The sequence below is a fragment of the Haemaphysalis longicornis genome, unplaced genomic scaffold, assembly GCF_048455015.1.
Source record: "Haemaphysalis longicornis isolate Haplotype H1 unplaced genomic scaffold, Haemaphysalis longicornis Haplotype H1 scaffold_2, whole genome shotgun sequence".
Classification (NCBI taxonomy): Eukaryota; Metazoa; Arthropoda; class Arachnida; order Ixodida; family Ixodidae; genus Haemaphysalis; species Haemaphysalis longicornis.
The window spans coordinates 166,899,692-166,923,963 of NW_027526295.1; the positions used below are offsets into that span (position 1 = coordinate 166,899,692).

Below are 24,272 nucleotides of genomic sequence, written 5' to 3' on the forward strand. Positions count from 1 at the left end.
TATCTGTTATCTTTTCTATGTTTTAGTATATGAATATATATGATTGTATAATGCCCGAATCTTCTTTTCTATGTTCGCAATCTTCTGGGTGCTTGTGTTTTGTATACTGTTACGATGCCGTGTATCCCTATATTGGACCCTATGCTAGCCTTTGGCTATGGGTCCAAGCAGTTTTTTACCTTTTATGCTTGAAATGAAAATAAGGTGAAGTGCAACGTGGCGTGAAGTACGGGGTAACCCAAGGACCTGTTCTAGGGAATCTGTTGTTTTGGCTTCAAAATAACTAAATCGATGATATTACATCACCCATAGAAGTATTTTCGCATGTCTACGTAATGAATAATGACGTCCGAAAATTCTGTCTAAATAATTCAAAGCAAATACCCAGGATTGATGTATCTGCACAAAATAGAAAATACGACACATTGTCGAAGAGGCAATTAGCATGTGGTTTACCAGAAGATTACTGTAGTAATATTAGCTTGAACGTGGAATAAACAGCGATCGAGAAGAATAAAATAATACACAAAACGCAGTGCTGTGTCGACCGCCCTTGATTACGGTATTTCGCAGCATGCCAACACACTTCATGTTGTCCTTGTTAACATACGCGACAGGAAAATATTCTATTGTAATGTAAAACAATAGTTGGTGTACCCGATTGATAAGATATAAACTTCCGTGGGGAAATTTGTAGAGGAATTAAAGTTGTAGAAGAGAAGAGGAGCTAGAAGTTTCGTCACAACTTGTTCTTGCATTTGTTGTGATTTTTCTGCCTCGACAAAAGAAAGTCTCTGTGTATGGCACGCAACCCGTCATTGGATTCTTTTTTTTTCCTTACCGGTTTCAATCGCGCATATTTTTGCACGTATCTACCGGCTCCGTTTCAATTATTCGCCCGCGTTTGGCAAAACAGCTTTGCCGTGTTGTAGCAATTCATGCGTCCAGTAATACGTACTTATTCTCGAAACCCCTAAACTAGTTTCTGCTGTCGCGGCTATATTTCCTTATTTTTCATTTCTATGCTTATAATGGTTATGTTTTTCTATGTATTAAGCATTACTTGCATGCATTACACACAGGGTTTTCAATTGGCTTCCTGTTTCGTCCTTTTTCTAACTGCCTCCCTTTTATTAAAATGCATTCTACTATGGGTCTGTAAAAAGTCTGCAGCTGAATATAATAATACTTAGTAGTTTACCCTCTAATAATACAGGTACGTAGATTATACTCCTAGCAATTCCCAGTTACATTGCGATGCCTGCTCTTTAACAAGTAACTGTGCCCAATCTGTTATAAAAGTAATATAGAAAACTAATGTACGACCTGGCCACAAATATGCGTACACGGTACGGGACCAATCGATCGACTCAACCTCGAACAAACTCACCATTACTGGCCATACCGCCCTGCCTGGAGACTCCAAATGTTGTAAGTAGATTTCTTTTTTGACGCAGGAGCGTCTCACTGAGGCGAGACATTCTAAAACTTCACTTTTAAGGATGTCAAACAAGCTTAGATGATTTCGGGGAAATCTCTCTCTCAGCTTCGTAAAGTCCTCGAATTGCATCTTGTGTCCAATGATGACTAATACAAATGACCAAAAAGCAGTGTAAGGTCTTTCTAGATACCCCTAACAACCACGTGAAGCTGATATCATTTTTGTTGAAGGGGTTTTCAAAACTTCCTCAATATATTTTAGGAATGCCTTGTAATTCAGGCATTTTTGCATCTAACGATAATCTATAAAATTAGAAAAACACCATAAATTCCCGTAATTTCGTCCTTATATGGTTTAATATCTTTTCGCCCCGTTAAGATAAGCAATTGTCTTTTGTCCGTCCAAATATTACTTGTACAATTTCTGCAAACGAACTTCAGAATTTTGTATAGTTCAGCCTTAAATAAACCAGATTTTGTCTAACCGTGGTTTCGCAGATTTGTCGATAGTAACGTTATCAAAATGGCATTTTCGTTCAAGGAGTACTCGCAGTGAATATAGCAATTTTTTATTTTGCTGATAACAAGGGTAAATTAGGAAATCCGTTTTTACTTACTCCTCGATATTCCTTATCTTCAAAAGTAGCCTAATTTGCTTCAAGTATAGTGACAACGAATACAAATGTTTACAAATTTTAGGATTTTAATGCTGCCATTCCTGACAAGATTTAATCAGCATCTAGTCTCTCAAACTGGTCCATAAGATAGTAATTCTCATCGCTACATCGTATTATTACGCATTCACATTGCTTCGTTTACATATAGGTAACTAAAGAGCTTGTATGTTATTAACTTAATATTTTGACAATATGAGCGGAGCCAAGTAAACGCGCAGTTTACATGCAAAGTCATTGCTGCTATTTGTCGGTTCATGATTAATCAGGGGTCACCACAGTATAGACATCGTTTTCTTCCACACCAGAAAACTGCTTATTAACACCTTCTATGCTAACTGTCAAGAATTCTCTTCATGTACTGTATCACAGACGTTTTATCCCCATTGCGTCCACGCACAGACACAAGACGGACATTTACTTACGCTTCCTTGGAAACGCTGAAGGTGCCGTACGATCATTTCTTGTGCCACCGAAGGTAAGCTGACACCAAAGGCTTTACTTTCGCTTGCACAGATATGTTTGTTCTCGACACAGCACCAGCATGATCGGAAACTTACACGGTACTTGGTTCATATTTTCCGCAATCAAGCAAGCTAAATAGCAGGGGGAGGGTCACAATTGCTGGGGTGGGGACGCTATGCAGGAAGACCACACTGCCCAAATATCACTGCTCTTCCTTTAAGCATGATACAAACACGATGGCCACGTTGAAAATAGAGCTGGTTTCGAGACAACTTCCAACCGAAGTGTTTGCTGAGAGCGGGCGAAGCTTGACGCTGGGTGACGTAGTCATGCCGAAGGTATGCAAGGAGTCAATGTTCGCAAGGTCGGGATAGTTCTTTGTCACCACAGAACATCAATATTTTGTTCAGTTTTTTCTACGAGCACGTCCACTTCCCACTTTGTTCACAGCATGGTCTGCTGAAGGTGGTTTGGCGACACAGACGGACTTCGGCCATCAAACGAACGTCTTGGGAGAAACTGTAAAGGAAACGACTAATCTGTAATAGCCAGTTTTCTTTACTCTGGGCAGGCAGGTGCGAAAAATTCGTATTCTGGTTTGTTCTAAAAGCATTAATTTTTGAACATGAGCACCATTATGCGAAATCTATGCTTTATTTGAAGAGTCATTGCAGCTTTTGCAGTCACTGAGCTTTAAAATAAAACCATGCAAGCTTCTCCCCACCCGGCCGGTTCATTTCCCTGTCGGCGAAGCACTTACGTTTTTATACTGAACAGCCACCAATATCTCTTATTGTATGAAATATGGAAATATTTCTTTTTTACCACGTTTACAACCTACAAGAAATTGCAACCATCTGTCTCATTACAAAACAGTATAAGGAAAGCCGATGTAACTTCTTGGCCATAAAGAGCCCTACTAACTAGTGGTGAAAGCAAACTCGCTGGTATTCCTTCCGAAGTCGAACTAAACTACGCAAGCCAAGCAGGAAAACATCAGTGAAAAAAGATACACAAATTTTAGCACGCTTGCAAAAAGGATGCAGGTAAACATCAATGCTTTATTATTCTATTCACATGACACGAGCAGAGTACACAGCTACCATTGTGGCGCAATGCAGAAGGTAATGAAGTTTTTGGGATGCACCGTGCATGCTGCGTTTCTACAGTAGCACGCCGGCCAGCGTTGTTCGCCTATACAGAAGTGTGATTAAAACAACCGAAGTGCTCAGGCAAACATTCTGTTTCAATCGCGGGATGTAACGTTCATGCAAAAACATAGTTGTGAGTACGAAGTGACGATTAATGTAACAAAAATAAATGAACAGATTACAATATTATGATAAACGTGATAAACTACTCATTTGGCACACGCCACTGCATGGACGTTTACAGGCAAAACTGCTACATCATGCAGTGAATATGAGTTCAGTCCATGTGGTTATGTATAAATATATGTAAGTAGAGACCATGTGTTACAATATAAAAACACATCGCGATAGGCATACAAACGCATACACTTATACACATTGATAATAACCTGAAAACAGGATGCGTAAAAACTGCTTGTCTGAAATGACGTATGCGTTGATATTAACGATTCCGGTTCAAATAAAAAGAATGTGGATGTTTTAAAAGACAGCGTAACAAAAGTAGAAGTACTTGTGTGACATCACTAACGCTGTTTGGCAGATGCAGTGCAAATGAATTGCGCCTCACTTGTGTGGAGAGGGGCGTCGACTTGGGGAAGGGGAAAATTGGGATTCAAGCAATGATAGCGGGGCTGGAAAAAGAAGCATGGTTGTGAATATCCATCGGCAAATGGCATGTCAGTGCTCAGGGTATACTCACAGAAATAATGGCAAACAATATGCAAGGCATGCTGAGAACAGGCGGGTAGGGTCGCATTCTCTAGCAATGTTACTGAGTATTTTTATGGAGATGTGCAGGAGGAGGCTTATGCGCACATGGCGGGATTAGCCTCCTTATAGAAATTAATTGGGTGGTCAGAAGGTGTCCTAATACAAATCTTATGGACTCGTCAAGCTGCTTTACTGCAGCCATCGTGCCATAATATCATCAGAGAAAACAAAATTCACAATGCTTGGATACATGCATGCACTACAGCAAGATGTACGACCATTTTTAGCGTTCTGAACATTCCATAAAATTTTGTGGTACTTGACAAACAACAATGAGCTGTTATTTTAGTCGTCTGCAAACAGTTGTAAAAGGTCATCAGAAAAACGTCGCTGCACAAAAAAAACACTTAAACGTTCAGCGGCAATATAAAAATATATGCTTTACTTGTTTTAAATAGTGGCTGAAACCGATGTGGGCGCAAGCAGAACATTCACCAGGCGTTACATTGTCCAGAGGATAATAACTCAAGGCCACTTACATGTCAGGTGCGCAAAAAGCATCGGTAGTCAAGGAACCACAAATGTGCTAGGACTCCAATAAAATAAATAAAATGAATGCTGCTGTTTTTACAGTAAAACATGACTGACGCTGCAAAGCGAGCATATACAAACAAGCGCATCCTATTCCCTCTAATGGAGGAAACAGTGTGGAAGGCAGAGTAAACTGCGTTCAGACGCGCCAGTGCTGACATGAGCTCACAGATATATCGAAAATGGTACGTGAAAGCCGACAGCAATACCTCCACTCAGCATGCTACTAGACTGCATGCAGGCCTGTATTTGCGGTTTTTCAGAGCAGTCAGCACCATGGCGCAAAATATTCGTTTGGCAGGTTCCGTCACATTACAGCACAACTGAGTAAATACAGGTTTGCGCGCACGGCATGGGATCGCAGCCATCATGCACAAAACGTGCCTGCGGTAAGCGTATACTAAGCGCTCGGCATTGATGCGGCCGTAAAACACTTGTTCGCAATCCCAAAGGGGGGTCTTGCTTGGCAGCAACCCCAAATGTGCAAAACAATTCGGTCAGCTTCAGATCAACGCCGCCTTTCAAATGACCGTTACACATTTATACTTCTGCTTGGCCTTTTTAAAGCGACTTACGCTGATGCTGGTGTTCGCGTAAGACATTCGGCGGCCATCATTTCTGAAGCACGGCGTTTGTGAGAGGGCTTTCCGAAGGACGCCGAGTACCTTGCAAACAAGAAACAAAGGGCGAAAAAGGCGAATGCTTAGTGAACACTTTTAATAACTCCAGTTTTATGAGTTATTTCGAGATACGAACAGACAACAATACGATTATGAATTATTTGTATATGGCAGCTCACAGTCGAGGGCTTTGGTGAACTTTAAGTTTTCTTTGTATACCGTGTTATTTGGGCGTGCTCTAGAAACATTTATCAAGTTGGAGTACGGCAATATCACGGGGAAATGTGCTTCACTGAAAATAGTTCAAGCAAACTCTGACAAGTCATTTTAAACCGACGTAATAAATAATTTCCAGAGAGGAAGCTGAATATTTTTGTTGACTGAACCTATGGAACACGGAACTGTTTAGCTCCATTTTGTATAATCTGAACTGTTGAATTGGTAAGTTTATATGATGTGAATTTATGGTTCAGTTAAATTTTGAGTATCTCTAGACACTTCGTAAAGGCAAGCCACAAGTTCTTACGGCAAAATAACTAGGAGACATTAGAAAAAAAAGCACCTCTTGCAGCAATAATTTTTTTGCACATGTCAGTGACCACCGACTTTAAAAATATCTGTATTTGTTTCCCTATAGACTCCTGAAAACATATCGCCATAACATTTATAGCTTTATCCCTAAGTCCTCTGCGAAGCTGCAATTTAAAGTCCGTATATGCGGGTAGCAACTGCTGATAATGTTTGTTCCCATTTTTCTGAGTAGTGGAATGTCCGTACGATAAAACCATGCTATATGTCTGTGCTGAAAAGAAGCGTACGTAACTGTACATTTTATAGCCGCGCTTGTCTTACTTTGTCAAGTCAATGGTACGGAAAACCAGAAAATTAATCGTATATTTTAAACAACTCAGCTTCCGGTATTGTTATACAGTTGCTGCATTGTTGGAGCTTCATCATTAAAATAAAAAAATGCCAAAGTACGTATACTTCACACACACTAGTTTCAGTGCAGATGACTTAGGCAGAAATGTATTCATTTTTGGTGCCTTTGTTGCTTCAAGTGCACACTATTATAGGTAATCCTTGTTCACATCGGATTAGAATCTCAGTCGTCTAAAAATGTACAGCCAACTCTCGCTATGAAGGTTTCGCTTTAATCGAATTATTACTTCATTAAAAATAAACCGTGAACACATTCAATAGTAAGTCTTAAACGTCCACCGCTTATACCGAAATACCGCTTATACCATTTTTCTGTTCAGCTGACATCACTAAAAGGACAGCTGGACAGATCATAACAATACTTTAGAGAGAAACTTAAGCAACGCCAGAGCACTGCGGCTGAACGTTCTACCATTGCTCCAAGGACTAAACATTGATCGTGGCTGAGACCGCAACTAAAACAATATGTTAGTTGAACAAGTAGTGCTGGCCAATATTTCTTGTTATTTCGCTTTGAAATTTGGCGAGCCACTTAGAAGCCCAACGCCCAGGAAGCCTCCGCGAGAATTAAGCATCGCCTTTTTCATTTTAAACAGTTTGTTATTCTTACCTCTCCATTGAAGAAGCAAAAAAGCAGCGAGACACACAGACCCTGCAATAGGAGAAGATATAAAGCGCTTTTAAAGAATATTCATTGACAACTTCAATCGCTCATTTGACTTTAGGTGAGGCAGTTAATTAGGCGCAGCTACAAACATGACCCCTTCAGAAATCTAGCCGCAAAGAACTGGCCAAGTTTCAACACACACTAAAAGCTGAGCAACCTTCTTATTAATCGGAAATTTTCGTAGCCCTTCCGGCTTTCTTCGACAACAGCAGATGCATTATTTGCTAGAAATAGTTTAATAAATAATACATTTCATTATCCTATAGCGATTCTTTTTGGGGGGATGCAAGGCTTTGAATACTCCACAAAACGGGCGATCGAGCACGTGCAAAAAAAACGGCTCCTGTTTTAAACTTCCGATATTACTTATCACAACAGAAAGCAAAGACTATGCACAGAGCGTTTCGTGATAGTTTGCCTTTGCTTCAGATTTCGCAGTCTTAATCTAGCTATATCGATGGATGATCGGATTCATCATTTCACCTGCGCTGAAGGGCACGGAAAGACAGCCCAGCCGTGGTGCTATCGATTGCTAGACAAACGGCTCCGAAGCAGCCGGTAAAATTTTGCCCAGTCACATGGTTCACTTCCGCAGAAGCTCACCCACAGATGGCCTAGCTCGCGCTGAGCCATGCAGTGCAGGCGAAGCAGCCGTTCCGCCCGTCGCTGAGTCACGAGGGAGTGAAGCGATAAGAAAGAAAGACTCAGCTCGTGCGCCGGCAGCTGAAGGTCACGCCTCACTTGCAATGCAACGATTAACCTTACAACTTTCAACTTACAAGATGCAGCTTAATAGAGCTTTTGTTTTAAACAGAGAGTCGCTACGGTGCTGCAAACTAGGAGACTGTAAAAATGCCCCTTCAGCCAGGAAGTATCCCAATAAGTATAGAGCAGTAGACGTCACGCAGCCGACTGCGCGATTAACTTCCTGCTTTTCCCTTTTTGTGTCGTACACAAAGACGCTGACAGCAAAACAGGGCGCTGCCTCTCGAAACCACCCGCGTAAATAGTTTGACTGCGTTTGAACAGCACTACAAAATGTCTCACTACAACCGAAACTGAAGCAGACGCTTTCCACCTATACTGTTTGCTAGCTAAAGACCCGTTGAAATGCGTGCTCCGCCGAAGTCTCCACGTAATTTTGTATATCATTTATAGGTCCAAGTGTCTTTATTTTCTGGAAACCACTTAGGTAAGTCCTTCTGAAGAGAGGAAGAGAGAGAGAGAGAGAGAACAAATTTATGGGAAAACGGCAATGTTAGCCGAGGTGTCACGCTGGCTTGCTACGCGAGATGATAGGGGAAAAAAAAAGAAATATGATGGAAGTTCACACTAACACATGAGACTTGAAGGTAGCGAAGCTGTACGCAACCTTCAAGACCACCACGAAGGTCCACGATTGCAGACGATTTGATTCTTCTTCGCTGCCGCAACGACCTTTACTCCATCATTGTTGCTATAAGTATGAGATTATTTCATTTTTTAGGAAGTGTGAATCATTGGACAACATCTTGGAGGGGCGTACAATATGCCGTGTCTTTCTCGTTCCGAGCAAGTGTTACCACAATTACGGCGAACGCTGGAGTTTATTTTTTGTTTAATCTAGCAATAAGGAACAACTTTTTTTTACGTTTCGTACCTCTCTAAATTCTGTCGTTGAAAAACTATCAGCAAGCCACAGTTTTTGTTTTAGAAAGCAAAAACGCCGTGTGTGCGAGATTTCGGCGCACGTTGAAGATCCCCAGGTGATCAAAAGAACTCTCCACTACGGCGCGCCTCATCGCCTGCGTTGCGTCGGCGCGTTAAACACTACAATCAATCAATCAATCAATCAATCAATCAGTTTTTTTCTTTATCTATAGCATTTGTGTCCATGGACGGAAACTACATCTTGAATACGAATTTGCTCGATTGAGGACTTTCAAGCGCATATTTCAGTTTCAAAGTTGCGCACCGTAACGAAAATACATTAAACACGTTGCGATGAAGCCCGTAGCCTCCCCACATGCAATGATATTGCCGCTTTATTTCGCACCTGGAGAGACGTAACCAGCGCCGAAATAATTTCGTAGGCGAGGAATATTGAGCCCTTGTCCGGCCTGAAGGGTGTCACCACGTAGTGCAAACCTAGCAAAGGAAGTAAGATGACGGTGGCCCGCACAGCTTTCCTGCAAACGCAATAAAAGCATGAAACAGGTGCCGTCAATGAAGGAAACAATTTGCTACAATGCGCAAGGAAAAAAACGTGTGCAATCACTCGTGAAGGATGCTTATTCTCACGGCTTTGCAGAATACCTTAACAAACGGCATACACCTACGATGACGTGCTTCGATATCAAGGCAGTATGAATCTAGCCTTTTTTTTATTTCAACTAAAGCTACCAGGTAAAGTTTTCCCGCATACGATGTGATTGACGCAAATAACTTGGGTGAGGAGTTAGTTGCCCGTGAAATTTAGCAACATTTCGGATATAGAGAATCCGCCTACATTCCTACATGGTCACCTGTATTTTGTTCCGCTCTTGCAATAAATTCATGGACGCGATTACTACGTCATTAAAGCGAACGCGTCAAGCTCCTTTCCACGTGGAATACCGAGACATCAAACAGCGAGAAGTTGCACTCTCAGGGTAAAGTCTCAGCTTAGTGGACTTACTCTGCTTTAAAACTATTTCTTCTTACGTTTGCAATGTATCCAACGAGCACCAGTATGAAAATAACTTTTGCAGCATCGGTTACGATTAAAAGCAAACAAGTGCATCCTAAGAGTTGCGAAAAAAAAAACATTCAGCTAAGCGTTATTCTTGTCTCCAATACTAGTGCGTGGTAATATTTGATAAAGAGTAGCAGCATGCCAGCTTACCTTGTGCTTTCGTTATCGGGAGAATTGACGGCTCGAAGCTTAGTCACGAGTACTCTCACGATGTTCACGAGAAAGGCGAAGCTCAGCTAAAAGGAGATGAGGAAAGGAAAAAAATACAATAATACACATGGCGATCCTGCCTTAAAGGTATGTTTTTCGGACCTGAAGGTAACGTTGACCACATTTGTAGCCGTGTTATAATAATTTGATATTTTTTAGACATTTCGCGAACTTCGCAGGAGTTTCTGAAATCATATGCCATGTAAACAAAACTCGTACACAGCGATGTCTTTTATCCACGCTGCTATCCTATAAGTCACGACAGGTTTCTCTTGCGCAAGTTCCCACACGGCTCATTTCTCACTGCCTGATCTTCCAAAGGTAATTTACTATGCATCAACTTTTTATTCCCGAAAAACGCTACAAGAAAATAATTGTTAGGGCTGCAGCATGCGACAAACACAACTGCTGCACGACTACGACTACAAATGTGCCAGTAGCACATGCTGGTGTATCGGGAATGCTTACCAATATAGAGAAGCACACAGGAACACTCAGAATATACGTGTACCAGACGTCGTGCTCTACCCAGCACCTGAAACACACGGGGAAAAAGGAACAAACGTTTGAACAAATCCGGATCGTATAGGTTATGGCAAAGCAAAACCTAGAATATAGATGAGGTGAAGGGTGCTAAGAACCTAAAGAAATTGGCGGCCTAGGAAAATATTGTAATGGTACGTCTCAAATCCTCGTGATTTGTGTACGCGGGCTCGTTATTTATGGCCAGTTTTGTCATTAAATGAATACAACTAAACACCTCATCTCTTGGCACGATCGTATTGCGCCTACGGTTGCCCAACATGACTTTCTACTTATTAAATTCTTTCCTTCAAAATACGGAAAAATGCTTTGTTCAACGAATCGCGTAAGAAACATAGTCACGGCGCCATTTTTGACGCCATATTTGTTCGTCGGTTGAGTGAGGTTGTTGAAAGTGACTGAAAAATGTACATCAACCCGCAATATCACAACAGATTTGACGTCATTATTATTAGCAACAATTGTGTGTGCGGACTTGTACCTTTTTAATGGCGATTCAGGGATCTTTAGGAGACTGGTTTTAGCGCCGCGCATGGTATACTTTTATTTCATCCCCTTTCTTATAAGCCGCCGGCGGTTCTCACGCTGTCACGTCTGAGCATACAGTTGCGCCCAAGCTGTTTGCGCGGAAGTAGGAGTCAACAGTCTTCACTACTGCTTTCACTCATAAAATAGGGCGCCAAAATAACTTGTCAGCCACTCATCGAGGTTAGCGCTCTGCTAGCTGACACATATTGCGTTTGAGCAGGTTCATTACTATAAACTACAACAACAAAGATAAGAAAGGAAGAACACACTCACATTTTCGACGCCTCGGCATCCAAAGCTCGTAATATAGCATAGGCTGTGGTTGGAAGTAAGGGGAAACCTGAAAAGTGAGCCCTAATATTCAAAAAGAGTTCCGCACAGATGTTGAAACGCATAACTGCGACTTCAGAATCAAAGCAATAGCACAAGCCTTAGAAACACTGCCGAAAATCTTGAACCATGCAGCTCGAAAGCAATTTTTTAAGTTGTACTGATTCAGTTTAACTGATTCAGTTTAACAACTTAACGTTCTTAATATAAAAACTAAAAAAAGGGAAGGCAATATGCGGAATGCCGTTGCCCGTAACACATGCCAATATGAGAACTATTTAGGCGTTACCTGCAGGATATCTTATCAGAAAAATCTTGATTGCCTTGTACTGATTCAAGTGGCAAGTGTGTAAAACAAATTTTTGAAACGAAAAACCTAATTACAATATATCTTACAAATAGACCGTAAGTTGTGGTATCACGTTTATTTCTGTTAAGAGAACTGCATCGTTAATCACGGGCAAAAGTTACTTCCTCAGCTGATTCATAAGTGAAAACGGTGATGCTTCGCTGCATTTGCTGAAATTATCAATTCTCGGTGACTGAAAACCCACGAGATTGCACTCACGACATACGACGAAGTGCTACTACCTGCAGGGGGTTAGGGCAGTCGAAAATGGGACATCTAGCACACTTAACGGTCAGTCATTTTCGTCGGAGTTGAGCCAGCATACATAGATGCACAATATCTCACACATTCAAAGGTTATGCGAGTCCTCACGCAACGTGTGAATGACTCTTGCACTGAACGATACGTGTTTGTTCGTAGCTTGCGTAATCATACGCACACAGATGCACACACACGTACGCACGCACACACGCACACACAAAATCACTCACTCATTCATTCTTCCATTACTTAATTCATTCATTCATTCATTCCATCATAAACTCAATCATTCATTCATTTATTTATTCGTAATACGCACGTACTGACGCACATACATACATGCATACATACATACATACATACATACATACATACATACATACATGCATACATACATACATACATACATACATAATCACATAGGTCATGTTACGGTAATCACGTTTCCTAAAGGAGTATTGACACAAAATTTTGATTGAAATAACTTGGGAGATAGGTTGGTGTGAACACACATACATCATCTGCAAAATATCAGCCGCAAATACAGCCTAGAACACATTTAAAATGAATTTAAAGTGTGCGTAGCGCAACCGAACAGCCAGCGGAGGTCCTCGCGAGATTTACATCTACTTGTATGAGGAATAAATAAACAACATACAAACACGCCACGAGTTTGTGTTGGCCGCTTCCGCGCTGCCGACTTTTCTCGCCGGCTCACCGCTCCGATCAGAGGAGGTCGGTGCTTTTGCTCTCGATCTACAAACGATGCGGTCGTATGCAGCGGAGGCGCAGGGATTTCGTTGGCTCATCGGGCAGCTGGTCTAAGACCTGGTCTAAGACCTGGTCTAAAGTATACAGCGATTCCGGGTGCTCCATTTATATTGCTTTTTATTACACTGGACCCGAAAGCCCGCCTGGCACACGACAGGTGCACTGAGCATTGTCGCTGTGCGGACGGCGGCTGCGGCCGCGAAGTGGCGCAGGCAGGCGCAGGTAGCTCGAGTGATAGCTTGTTATTACTACACTAAATGGAACTCATGGTGCAAACAAAGCTGGGATACGAGGAAGGAGAGAGAGAGAGAAAAAACATCTTTATTTGTCCTGCAAACGCGACGCTGCCTCACGTCGTGTCAGCCGGCCACTCGGCTTCCGTCACCTACTCATGCCTACCCCCGGGTGGGGACGAGGAAGGAGGTAATGTTGTGATGGCAAGTTGCATTAAAAATTGTCATCTGCACTGCTTGCGAAAGCAGCAAGCGAATATCCTTTGCAGTTTAAGCCGAACACATTGTGGGCGGACCTGTAGGCAGTCCGGCCGGCTGCTCCCAGCTCGCGTCTCCGCATCCACTGCCTCGAGCGTCGCGCGTCGTTCTCTAGCCGTGGCAGCAATATGCACTCGCAGCGCCTGCATTACGTGCACGACTTTGTGACAGTCACGTGGACAGCTTTGTTTATTCAAAACCCAACCTTTCGCTGCACCCGATGAAATCGAAACTGCGACTGGCCACATTAAAAACGTCTCTAATTAAACAACCATCGCGCGGGGAAGCAAACAAGATTTCCACACGTGATAAGTAGGCCATTAGCCACTTATCGCAACAAAACAAAACAAGATGCAAAAGTTTTGTTTCAGTGCCCCTTTAAAAGCGACCTAGATTCGTTTTTACGGCCTAGATCTGCCTTTCAGGGATTGCAAACATTTAAACTGCCTCCCAGAACCCAACTCTACCATCCGTTTCCACCCGTCCCTTTCCTGAGCTGTGGGAGGCAGTGTTGGCCAGACCCTTCTGGGGGCCCTGGTGAGGATGGCCAGGGTAACACGTGAATTCCCGGGCTAGAATTCCACGCCCACTATCACGCCCATTGAAATGTCTTGTATCTGTTTATATGTACACTGCATTAGGAAAATAGCCTGTTAGACACTGCAGCTCAAAGGTGCCGTACGTACCCCAACCAATTAGCAGGAACCATTTGATGATCTTGTCCTCTGCGATGAATGCGAGCACGAGCAGCGTGTGGAGGTAGAGTCCCTCGCAGAACATCCAGAGGTAGTTGCAAAGCAGGAAGTACTGCGTCACCACATGAAGGGCCTGACACCATCTCTGAGATGCGGGAGGTAAAAGCAGTTTCCCGCTTAAGCGTGTCTGCTATTTCTATACTTCGCAATGAACGATTTGCGAGCGGGAATTAGTCTTACCGGATTCTCTTCTATCACATATGGCTGCGCAATGACATGAATGTACCACAGTATCCAACAGAGGTTGTTGATGATGAACGACGTGAACAAGTTTTTATGAATAGATATTCGTCGGCATCGGAGCGACCTGCGAAGGAAACAACACGACACATAAGCACTTCGCGCTCCGTGGAAGAAGAGCAGCAGACACAGCGTGATGCATTTAAGCTAGACCGCCTCTCATATGAAGAGGCTGCAACATCTCATAATCGCTCGGCAAAAAAGCTGAGCACTGCAGAACTAGTGCTCGCGCATGGGGTCACAATATCCACGTTGACATCCTACACTCAGTATTCGCTCTGCTCTCTCCTTGCGGCCTATTTTTATACAAAAAACAGGTGCCTCATAGAACGAAAAAATAGCGTTGTCGTCCGGCGACGCCTACTTAGTAGCGTTGGGGGTGGGGGAAGGAAAAGAGGAAACAAACTTTATTTTTACAAGCGCCGTATACCAGGGTGCCTTCTTTAGAAACTGTGGCCTAGGCGTTTTCTGCACCGGATGCCGGGGGAAGAGCGAGTACGCGACAGCCTGACGTTAGGCCTGACTTTACTCATTAATAATGGGAGGACACGTGATTTCAGCATACGTCGCATCGAGGTTCTCATTCCGGCCGCTTCTGCTCCGCCTTGCTTCGACATCGGCTGCTTTCACGGCTACGGCTACAGCTACGGCTTCGGCAACGGCAATGGCTACGTCGTCGGCCGCTCCTGCTACGGAATGTGTGCGAGCAAGTAGCAAACGAATCTTGCCAAATGCCCCGCACCACATCTACGCTTTCCCATTCTCACACATCAGCAGACTTGAGTATCTTCCGCAATTTTATTTAGGCAGGTTCCTTTATACCCCCACCCCCCTATTTATTTAGTCGGTCCAAGAACAGCATTGTGCAGTCACGCATATTTCAACAAACAGTAGCAGCAGTAAAGAAAGACTGGGAAGAGAGAAAATTCTTCGAACCATTTTGATGGCCACCGCGTAGGTGATGCTCACGTGTTGATGAATCCCTTTGAATCACTATAGGCGAGTGGAAGGGGAATGGTTGGCTTTCCTCTCTCCAATCCCTTCTTGACGGTAAACCACATAACCAAGGTTTCGTACCCATCAATAAATGTTCCAACGTCTACGAACAGCTTCGTATGCACGCTATGAATCTTGCTTTTTTTCGTGGAGGGAGGCAGGAGGGTAGGGAGATTAAAAGCTGGCTAGTGAGAAGCCGTTCAATGCCGGATACTTCGTACAAACTTTGTGTGAAATGTCTAGTTAAACACGACATTGCTGCAAACGCTGAAAGCAATGACGCAGCAGCGAAAGCGGCGTACCCGGGTAAGGCGGCCGACGCAATGGCTTAAAATATACTAGCGTATCGACGATATAAGAACACATTTGAGAGATGTTTGTAAATTCCTGTCTAATTTACAAGCCGAAAACATGTGTATTTTGGCAAGCTGCCTCACGTGTAGACTTTGCGCTTGCTGCTATAAGGAAGACAGCTATTCTCGTGACCACTCAGCTCATTGAAATATAAACGAAGGAAACATGTTTATTCTGGGGCGCTTGTACTTCATTGTTTCGTTGACAGGGTTCGGGAGAAAATATCGGCACGACTAACACATATGCGAAGAAGAAGAATTACTCACCTGAAGTAGCAAAATATGAATAATGACACGAGCAGAGCGACCAGTGATATTGAGTACCCTGTGACGTATAAGGAGTTGACCAGGTTGCGGAACTGTGGAAAGAGACGGTAAATGGACTCATTTTAGAATTACCGGAGATATTCAAGAAAAATGTCGGCTGGTTGTCGACAGGCACTTTACCAGCGGACACTGAAATGGTGCAGTCATGTGTGTAACCTTAGCCACATCGTTAACGTTACGACCAAACAAGACTATTTTAAACGCCTTTTATTTGTTTTCCGTTTAAGGGAGGAGCACTTTTTCTGTCTTACTTTTCTTTAAACTACTTGCTCCTGCATTCCATAAAACTGGATAAACGTGTTTATAAGATAGGTGCACTGGAAATGCTATTCGTTAAAAATCACATTACTTTTTGCTCGTGATCGATGGAGAGTTAGTATGTCGCAAAATATCATCATCAACAGCCTACTCGGGCCAACTGAGGGGCGAAGGGTTTTCCATTCAAACGTTTTGGATGAGCACAAGATGTCGAGAACCTTCGAAAAACCTTTGTCCTATAATAAACAACGTGAGGCCAGGGTACTAGTTCCTTTTCAAGGCGAACTCGTGTTCGCTGCATAGCATTATAGTAAAAGGATTTATCCTGATCAAGCATGGAAGACTTTTGCCCCTTTGAAATTAGCTGACGTTCACTGACCCACCGCAAAGCTGTGCTTGCATCCACACTTTCAGTTCGGGTTACAAATGCGGCATCAGTGTTTACTCGCAACAATAGCTTTACCACTGCAATTACGACGGACATGGGCGCAAAAATGATTTGGCCGGGTTTCAATGTTTCTTTTTTTTTCGCTAGGCGCAATCTTGTCATGAATGCACAAGAATCCGGTGCACGCGTTCCGTGTTACTGTCTTAAGTCTGCAATTTTATACGTTGTAAACGCATGGTCATGTTGTCACTTTTCTGATGCAGTATAACTTCAGGTCATGCCTTTCCGTGACTATACAATTTTCCTGGAAAACCCCTGAAAACTGCATTAACCAGTTCCTGCTCTAAACGTTGTTAAAATCACCCACAAAAACTGATGGGCATGTGGCAGCCCCAATGTCGCACCTGGAGGTCGTGGGTGTCCACGCAGGCCGTGTAGTTGGACCAGATGTGCCCCGTGACTGGGTGGTGGAACCAGGTGCCATTTGGAGTGCACACTTTGTGAGCTTGCCCTTAGTGTAGTGAAAAAGGGAACAAGATTTGAACTGTTAAATCGGCTACTATATTTGATTAGTTAGTTACAGAAGGCTTAGGCCTAGTGGCACTATACATTTGTTCTCGAACGTGAGGGAACTATTCAATTCAGTTGTTTTATTTATTTATTTATTTATTTATTTATTTATTTATTTATTTATTTATTTATTTATTTATTTATTTATTTATTTATTTATTTATTTATTTATTTATTTATTTATTTATTCGCTCGTAAGAGGAGTACCGCAATATTACTAGGGTGAGCCCGCATAGTTCCGAATTTGTAGCAAGATTATGCCGATAAAACTATATTTCAGGAAACACTCACTGAATAATGTGCACTCTAAGCATGCTTGAACACATCTAAAGGAGTTATTATAACTTAATTCCACTTTAAAAGCGTGGTATCCGTTACGCGGTCATCGCGAGGAATTCTAGGCACTTGGCCCTTCTTCAATGATGCCTACTAAAGCCCTGGCCAAACGGCTCCACTGACTGCAATATTTTAGCTAAAGTTCGTGCGCAAATAATTTCCTCTAACCTACTCCAAGTGAGTGAGCGAGTGAGCGAGTGAAACACTTTATTGAAGACGAGAGGCCATGAGGCCCTGCGGGGAAAGTGAAAAATTTTCCCCTTGAAGTCTGTCCCAGGTGAATTACGCTATACGGACATGAGCTTTCGTAAGCGTATCCTTCATTTAAAACTATTTTCAGAACCTTCAACCTCGATTGGTGTAACATTACTACGTGCGCCGACTTTCAATATTTCGCAAAGTAGGCCATCATGATTCTATAGGACGAAAGCAATCACAGGAAAGAGTCAACTCACTTGACGACAAAAAGCCCGCCACAAACTGCGGACACGGCGCGTACACCGTCTGTCCCGGCGGCGTGTCATCCCAGCAATTCCAGCCGTCCCAAGTTCGAGGACACAGCGATTCGTTGGCCCCTGTCGAGAAAGTCGCGCCTGCGATCAGCGCCACCAAGCAAGCGGTCCCACTGCGTATACGGGCACATCGAGGAGTAGAGTTGAGTGAAGTACCTAGTTCCGGGATGGGCTTGAGAAGCACGTGTTCCAGGCAGTGCTTGAAGTGGTCCACTTTTTCCTTCCACATCCAGTTCTCCCCTCGCAGGGAGCTTTGTTCCCACGGCACGTATTCGCCTATGTGAGCCGCCATGTCTTTCAGCAGCTCAAGCTCGGGGTCCTGAAGAGGCAATGGCGATGCACGCTGTGAGTCACTTCATACACCGAAACTTGTCCGAGCCTCAGTGGCACAATATCCAGGCTGCGGTTTCATTTTTTCAGTCTGTTATGATACTACAAACTGGTGATTCCACGAGAGAACGAACCCGCGTGTAATGTCACGGGACATTTAGGGGGAATAAACCCCACACCGCCATCACAAAAGACCAGCGACGACGACGACGAAGAAAGTGGTGGCGGACCCCGCGCCGGCTGTCTGATCGCCGCCATGTAAATACTGTAAATAGATTATTCACCTTCTTCATTGTTCGTCTCATCTGCTCTGCCGCCACGTTACATGTGTACACGCGCATCTTTTTTTCATATTTTTACGGGTTATGCACAAGCAAGAAAATAGCTTGAAACTGTTAAGGCTGAAAGTTGGGCTAGTTGGTATTGACTTAGAACCATTTCACCAGCGAAAAAAGACAGGGACCAAGAGAGAAGCAAAGAGGACAATCGCTAGTCCTGTTTGCTTTGTCCTATTTTCTTCTCTCGAGGTGCCTGCTTTTTTTGCTGGTAAAATGGTTCTAGCTTGAAACTGCACTTCGTTTTCCTTTAGCGCGCGTACTTCGCGAGGAAAAAATTCGCAAAGGTGCAGCGGTTGACGCGCGATTTCCGGCGGCTGCAGTTTTTTCCCACTTTGGGGCTTTGCGCACGGCAAGGTTTGATCGTTTGGAGTAAAATTTTCTTTAAAACGAAAACTGCGCCAAAATTACAAACAGGTCAAAACAAATTTCGTGTTCTAGCGTGAAAAAATTTTAAAAAATGTCAAGTAGCGCCAGACGCCAGACTTTCGCTAACTTCAACGCCCCCTACCTCCGTATCTATAATTGTGACCAACTTGTAGGTGATGCGTATAAAGTCGACCAGCTATTTCTAAACATGCCTGTAAAATATCTCTTGTCTAGAAAATTTTAAATATACGCAAAAAAATATTGTCTGCTGTGTTTTTTCTGAAAATGCGGAAAATTAAAAATTAAAATAAAAATATAAACCTGTCTCGATTTTTTTCACATTTGGAGAAATGAGTCTCGTCAAGGGGGTCAACATTACCGCTGAAAAACATGTTGCATTATTTTGCTTGTACTGAAGTTTTAAACGGCTGAAATCACGCTTTCGAGACGCGTCTCCGTGGCGTATGATCTGCTGCTCCCGCTGCTTTTCTGGCTTCGCGCTTTGATAAAAAAGTGTATGTTCACATTATGCAGCCACACCCGAGACTTCTGAATTTTTGAAGTCCTTCTAAAGAGAAATCCTTGTTTTTAATTTTTTTATTTGCGATGATTCACTGTATAGGCGCTAGCCAAAGACGCGCCAAAAAGCGCGCCTTTGCGGGCGTAACCTTTGTTTTAGCAAAATCAAAAAGCAGGTTAATAAAACAAAAAGTTTTCTCGATGCCTCGACTGCCGTACTTGACCCTGTGCTGGCCATTTGTTAAAAAGGGGGCAATTGTTCAATAACGAAGCACTTATTTAAATAATGAGAAATTAAAAAAAAACTCAATTGATTTCGATGTCGTAAAAACACCGACATTTAGAAGTACAGCCCTATAGCGTGCAAAAGCCCGCTGTGCAATTTAGTTATAACAGAGTTCCGGTAGCAGCCCGAGTAAACTGACAGAAATAGTCGCAGGCGTGAGCTTTTTAGCACGATTTGGAACTGATATAGCGCGGACGGCCATTAATATGCTGGATGACGTGGCTCAGATTCAAAACCATTTCTTTTCTATTTACGCCTCTCAAAAGACATGATCATTACCATAAAATTCAAGTAAAATGCTTGTAACATTTTCGTTACAACTTGGATGTTCGTACATTCAAACACAGCACACCAAATGTCCTGTGAGGAGCATATCAAAACTTCCCCTTGCTGCTGTGCTAAATAACCGAAAGGTATACAGGGCTGTGTCATAAAGACTACAAAATAAATTTTAGACTGCATTTCATGTTAGGTATTTTATTAAAACCGACTCTTTACCCAGCCTCACGATAAGTTCACGCCCTAGCGGCATCTCCCCGGGGTCGCCGCGTCGCGTGGTTGTCCATGCGCGCAAAATCGCTACCTTACTGGTCTTTCAATATTAGGTTTATCTGCACCCTCGGTGAGGACAGATGTTATTGCTTTTTTGGAGGTCGCCCAACTCATGTCGCCTGCACCCATCGGTGAGAGGCAGCGAGTTTTTCACTATAGTCACCATTGGGAGATCAATGCGCCCCCTTTGTTGCACCCGCCCGGCACTAGGTCAGTTACGACACTCGTCACACCAAGAAATCTCTTTGTTTTGTTACCGTGCTTTTTGTCTTTAACTAAAAAAAAAGTTACGCCCGCAAAGGCGCGCTTTTTGGCGCGTCGTCGACACGATGCTTGCGCCTATTCGGTGAAACTTCGCAAGTATAAAAGATTGAAAGCGTGGATTTCTCTTTAAAAGGACTTCAAAGGTTTAAAAGTCCCTGGTGAGGCCGCAGAATGCGTACAGACCGTTTTTTTTATCAAAGCGGGAAGCCAGAAAAGTAGCCGGAGTAGAGGATCCCAGGGCGCAGAGCACGCGTCTCGAAAGCGCGATTTGAGTCGCTTAAACTTCGGTACATACAAAATATAGCATCATGTTTCTCCGCAGTATTTTTAACCCTCTTGACGAGTCTCTTTTCTCCAATTCTGGAAGAAATAGACACGGTTTTTTTTTTCTATTTTTAAATTTCCGCAGTTTTAGAAAACGCACAGCAGCCAATCTTTTTTTTTTGCGTATATTTATATTTTTCTAGACGAGCGATATTTTACAGATATGTTTACAGATAGCTACTCGACATTGCCTATCACTTACAAGTTGGTCATAACTACAGATAGTGGCTCAGCGGCTAAGGCGTTGCGCTGCTGAGCACGAAATCGCGGGTTCGATTCCCGGCCGCGGCGGCCGCTTTTTTGATGGAGGGAAAAGCAAGAACGCTCGTGTGCAAGAGATTTTGGCGCACATTAAAGATCCCCAGGAGGTTAAAATTAATCAGGAGCCCTCCACTACGGCGCGCGTCATCGCCTGTGTTGCGTCGGCGCGTTAAACCCCCACAATTAATCATAATTACAGATACGGAGACAGCGATCGTCAAAGAAAGCAAGAATCTGAAGTGTGGCGTGATTTCACAATTGTTTTTAGATTTTTTTTATTCACCACAGAACGAAAAATTCGTTTTACCTGTTTGTAATTCTGATGTATTTTTTTGTTTGAAGGCAAATTTTAGTCAGAGCGGTCAAACCTTGACTTGCGCAAAGCCCGAAAACTGCAGCCGCCGGAATTGCGCGTCATTCGCGCCACTGCAAATATATTTTTCTCGCGAAGTACGCAGGCTCGAGGAAAACGAATTGCAGTTTTAAGGTATTCGCTGGCTTGTGCATAACTCATAAAAATATGCGAAAAAACATAAATGCGCGTGCACACGCGGGTTCGTTTTCTCATGAAATCACCCTGTAGACAGCTTCTAATGCTGTAAAATCAATGTTGCGCGTGCGCATTAGTTGTTTAGCCGCTGCAAGAAAATGTTATTTACGGCATTGATGCAAAGACTGCTACAAAAAGATTAGGCGAGCTTGATAATCCTGCTAAACACCGGGAAGCACAGAATGAATTGATCAATACTGGCCCTGTAGCCTGATATACTTATGTCTTCAGCTGTACCTAGGCGATGTTCAGCACCACCATCCACGTAGCTTGTGAGGTTTGATGTGTTGCTCGGCCTTTCTCAACGTGGTCGAAACCTCAATGACCGATTTTTTTGGCACTTACAGGAACGAATATGTGTGCACTTCTTAACATCCGTACATTTATTTACACGTTCGATTAACTTCTCTGTATTTAGACTTCTGCAGAATGGCTTATGACCCGGAGTGCGCGCGGTAGCTAGAGTATGCTGGCCGACATTCTGCATTTTGTACTGAGGAAGAGATGACACGAGTTGCTCTGGTGTCTCCCCCCGCTGAACAGAGATGGCGCAGCCGAGCAGACGCTTGAAACGTCGGTCCTCGTAATGTTATATTTTACGCCGTAGAGGCCTACTTTGAGCGTGATTAGTTTCTTAGAAATTAGAAAACCGCAGTGCCGACCATCCTTTCTCGAAAAAAAATCAAAATTGTCAAGCAAAAAAACAGCCCCCCCCCTCCCCCTCCTCGTTCTGTACTGATGCCGGCACCATAGCAGCTGAGGATCGTTCAGTTTATAAAGCGGGGGCCAGCGTACGCATCACTCACATTTCGTGTCTCTAACCTCCTTTGTCGCACTCGCGTGGTGGATGCTTCAGGCGTCGATTTTACTGACAAGTCTCAACTATCAGGACAACCCCTCTCGTAAACAAAAGTCGACATTCTGAACAAAACAAAGAAAGTGGACGTGTTGCGGTCTAGTAAGAATTCTGCTCTTGGGGAATTTTGTTTAATAGGAAGTTCCGTTAATTCAAAGTGTTCTGCTGTCCCCAGGTACTTCGTATTAACGGGAGTCGACTGTACTAACGTTAGCTGACGCCGTAATCACTGCGGCATAACTACCGCCTGCAGTCCGTTCACGGGACCGCCTTCCATGTTTGAGTGCTGTTGCGTCCATGTGGACGTGTGTGTCGAACTTCCCCAGAAAACGTCACGCAAAATTTATTCCGTAAAAAGTTAATATGTCTCATTTAAAAGAGACGTTTAAAGGTATTTAGCATCTGTCATAGTCAAGGGTGTGTAGCACACAAAGAATAACCTAGCAAGAGAAGTATACGACGCGATTTGTTCGAAGTGCAGCGCATTCTGTAGCGGTACGCCTTTTCGTGTGAGGAAGCCTGCTCAATGTACGCTAATAGTGCGTGAAGCGAGGGCCACACATAATCCCACAAGTAAGGATATATGTTTTGTTCATATACGCTAGCGATTTGCGGGTTATTTTTGTTTATTATATATGAGCGGCACAGGGAACCAAAAAAGAACCACAAACTGCAGGCATTAACAAGTCAATCACACATGTTGTGTTGGTGTAGTGGAAACGATAGCTCTGCCCTTACTCTTCACAAAATATCTTAACGGCTGACACTTGTCAACCTGCTATTAATATCATTCTGCTTGCACCGAATGGAATAACTAGCCCCGCTCCTCCATTTCACCCTACCAAATGAGTCAATTTGGGTTCGCCTTGGCGATAAGTCTCATGATATGCATATTAAAAAAGTGTCATTAAAACCTTGGGATGCAGTAGATTTTTCAGTTTCAAAATTTTCAAGTGTCATTATTTGCCAGGAAAAGTGTACACGTTTAGATTTACACAATTTTTAGTGATTATGAAAACGAATATTGGCACGATTGGAGGTGTTGCCCTTACTCTTCAATTTGCAGGCGTATTCGTGAGTGCAGGGGCGCTATTTTTAGGTCAACAATGGCGAAGCAAGGACAAGGGCATTAAGTTGAACAGATCGATTACCTCCTGCTTAAATATGAAAGAATATTTTTTTTTTCTGGCGACCGTGGAGCCTATACAAGGCGTCATTGTTTGCTAATAAATCGCTTATTCGAAGTCAGATTACATTTGAAGTCGAATTTCGGTCGTCGCTTTGGATGTACTTCCGGGTCACCTGCGTCACCACGAAACATTTTTATGCGCAAAGTCGGTTTAACGCGTATTCGAACATGTCCATGTTGGGTTTTAAAACCGAGTCTGATACCGCAGAAGAGCCTCAGGAAGTTTGCGGAAGCTGTTCTTTACA

General features: G+C 43.2%; 1 protein-coding gene across 4 annotated transcripts in view; it reads right to left on the reverse strand.

The window, feature by feature from the left end:
* Positions 1-2,000: 2,000 nt before the first annotated feature.
* LOC144169444 (calcitonin gene-related peptide type 1 receptor-like) overlaps positions 2,001-24,272 on the reverse strand; it is a 99,750-nt gene continuing 77,478 nt past the window's right edge. The window contains exons 7-20 of one of the 4 annotated variants that reach the window (XM_077698605.1): positions 18,349-18,511; positions 18,136-18,255; positions 17,179-17,285; positions 16,069-16,160; positions 14,393-14,519; positions 14,144-14,297; positions 11,529-11,595; positions 10,653-10,719; positions 10,125-10,210; positions 9,297-9,429; positions 7,205-7,246; positions 5,608-5,697; positions 4,299-4,362; positions 2,001-3,098 (exon numbers count right to left, since the gene is read on the reverse strand). In XM_077698605.1, the coding sequence (XP_077554731.1) occupies positions 3,076-3,098; positions 4,299-4,362; positions 5,608-5,697; positions 7,205-7,246; positions 9,297-9,429; positions 10,125-10,210; positions 10,653-10,719; positions 11,529-11,595; positions 14,144-14,297; positions 14,393-14,519; positions 16,069-16,160; positions 17,179-17,285; positions 18,136-18,255; positions 18,349-18,511 (1,335 nt within the window). In that variant the 3' untranslated portion in view covers positions 2,001-3,075. Of the gene's footprint in view, positions 3,099-4,047; positions 4,363-5,607; positions 5,698-7,204; positions 7,247-9,296; positions 9,430-10,124; positions 10,211-10,652; positions 10,720-11,528; positions 11,596-14,143; positions 14,298-14,392; positions 14,520-16,068; positions 16,161-17,178; positions 17,286-18,135; positions 18,256-18,348; positions 18,512-24,272 lie in introns of those variants that run through there. The other 3 variants (XM_077698603.1, XM_077698606.1, XM_077698604.1) reach the window with 3 other exon arrangements.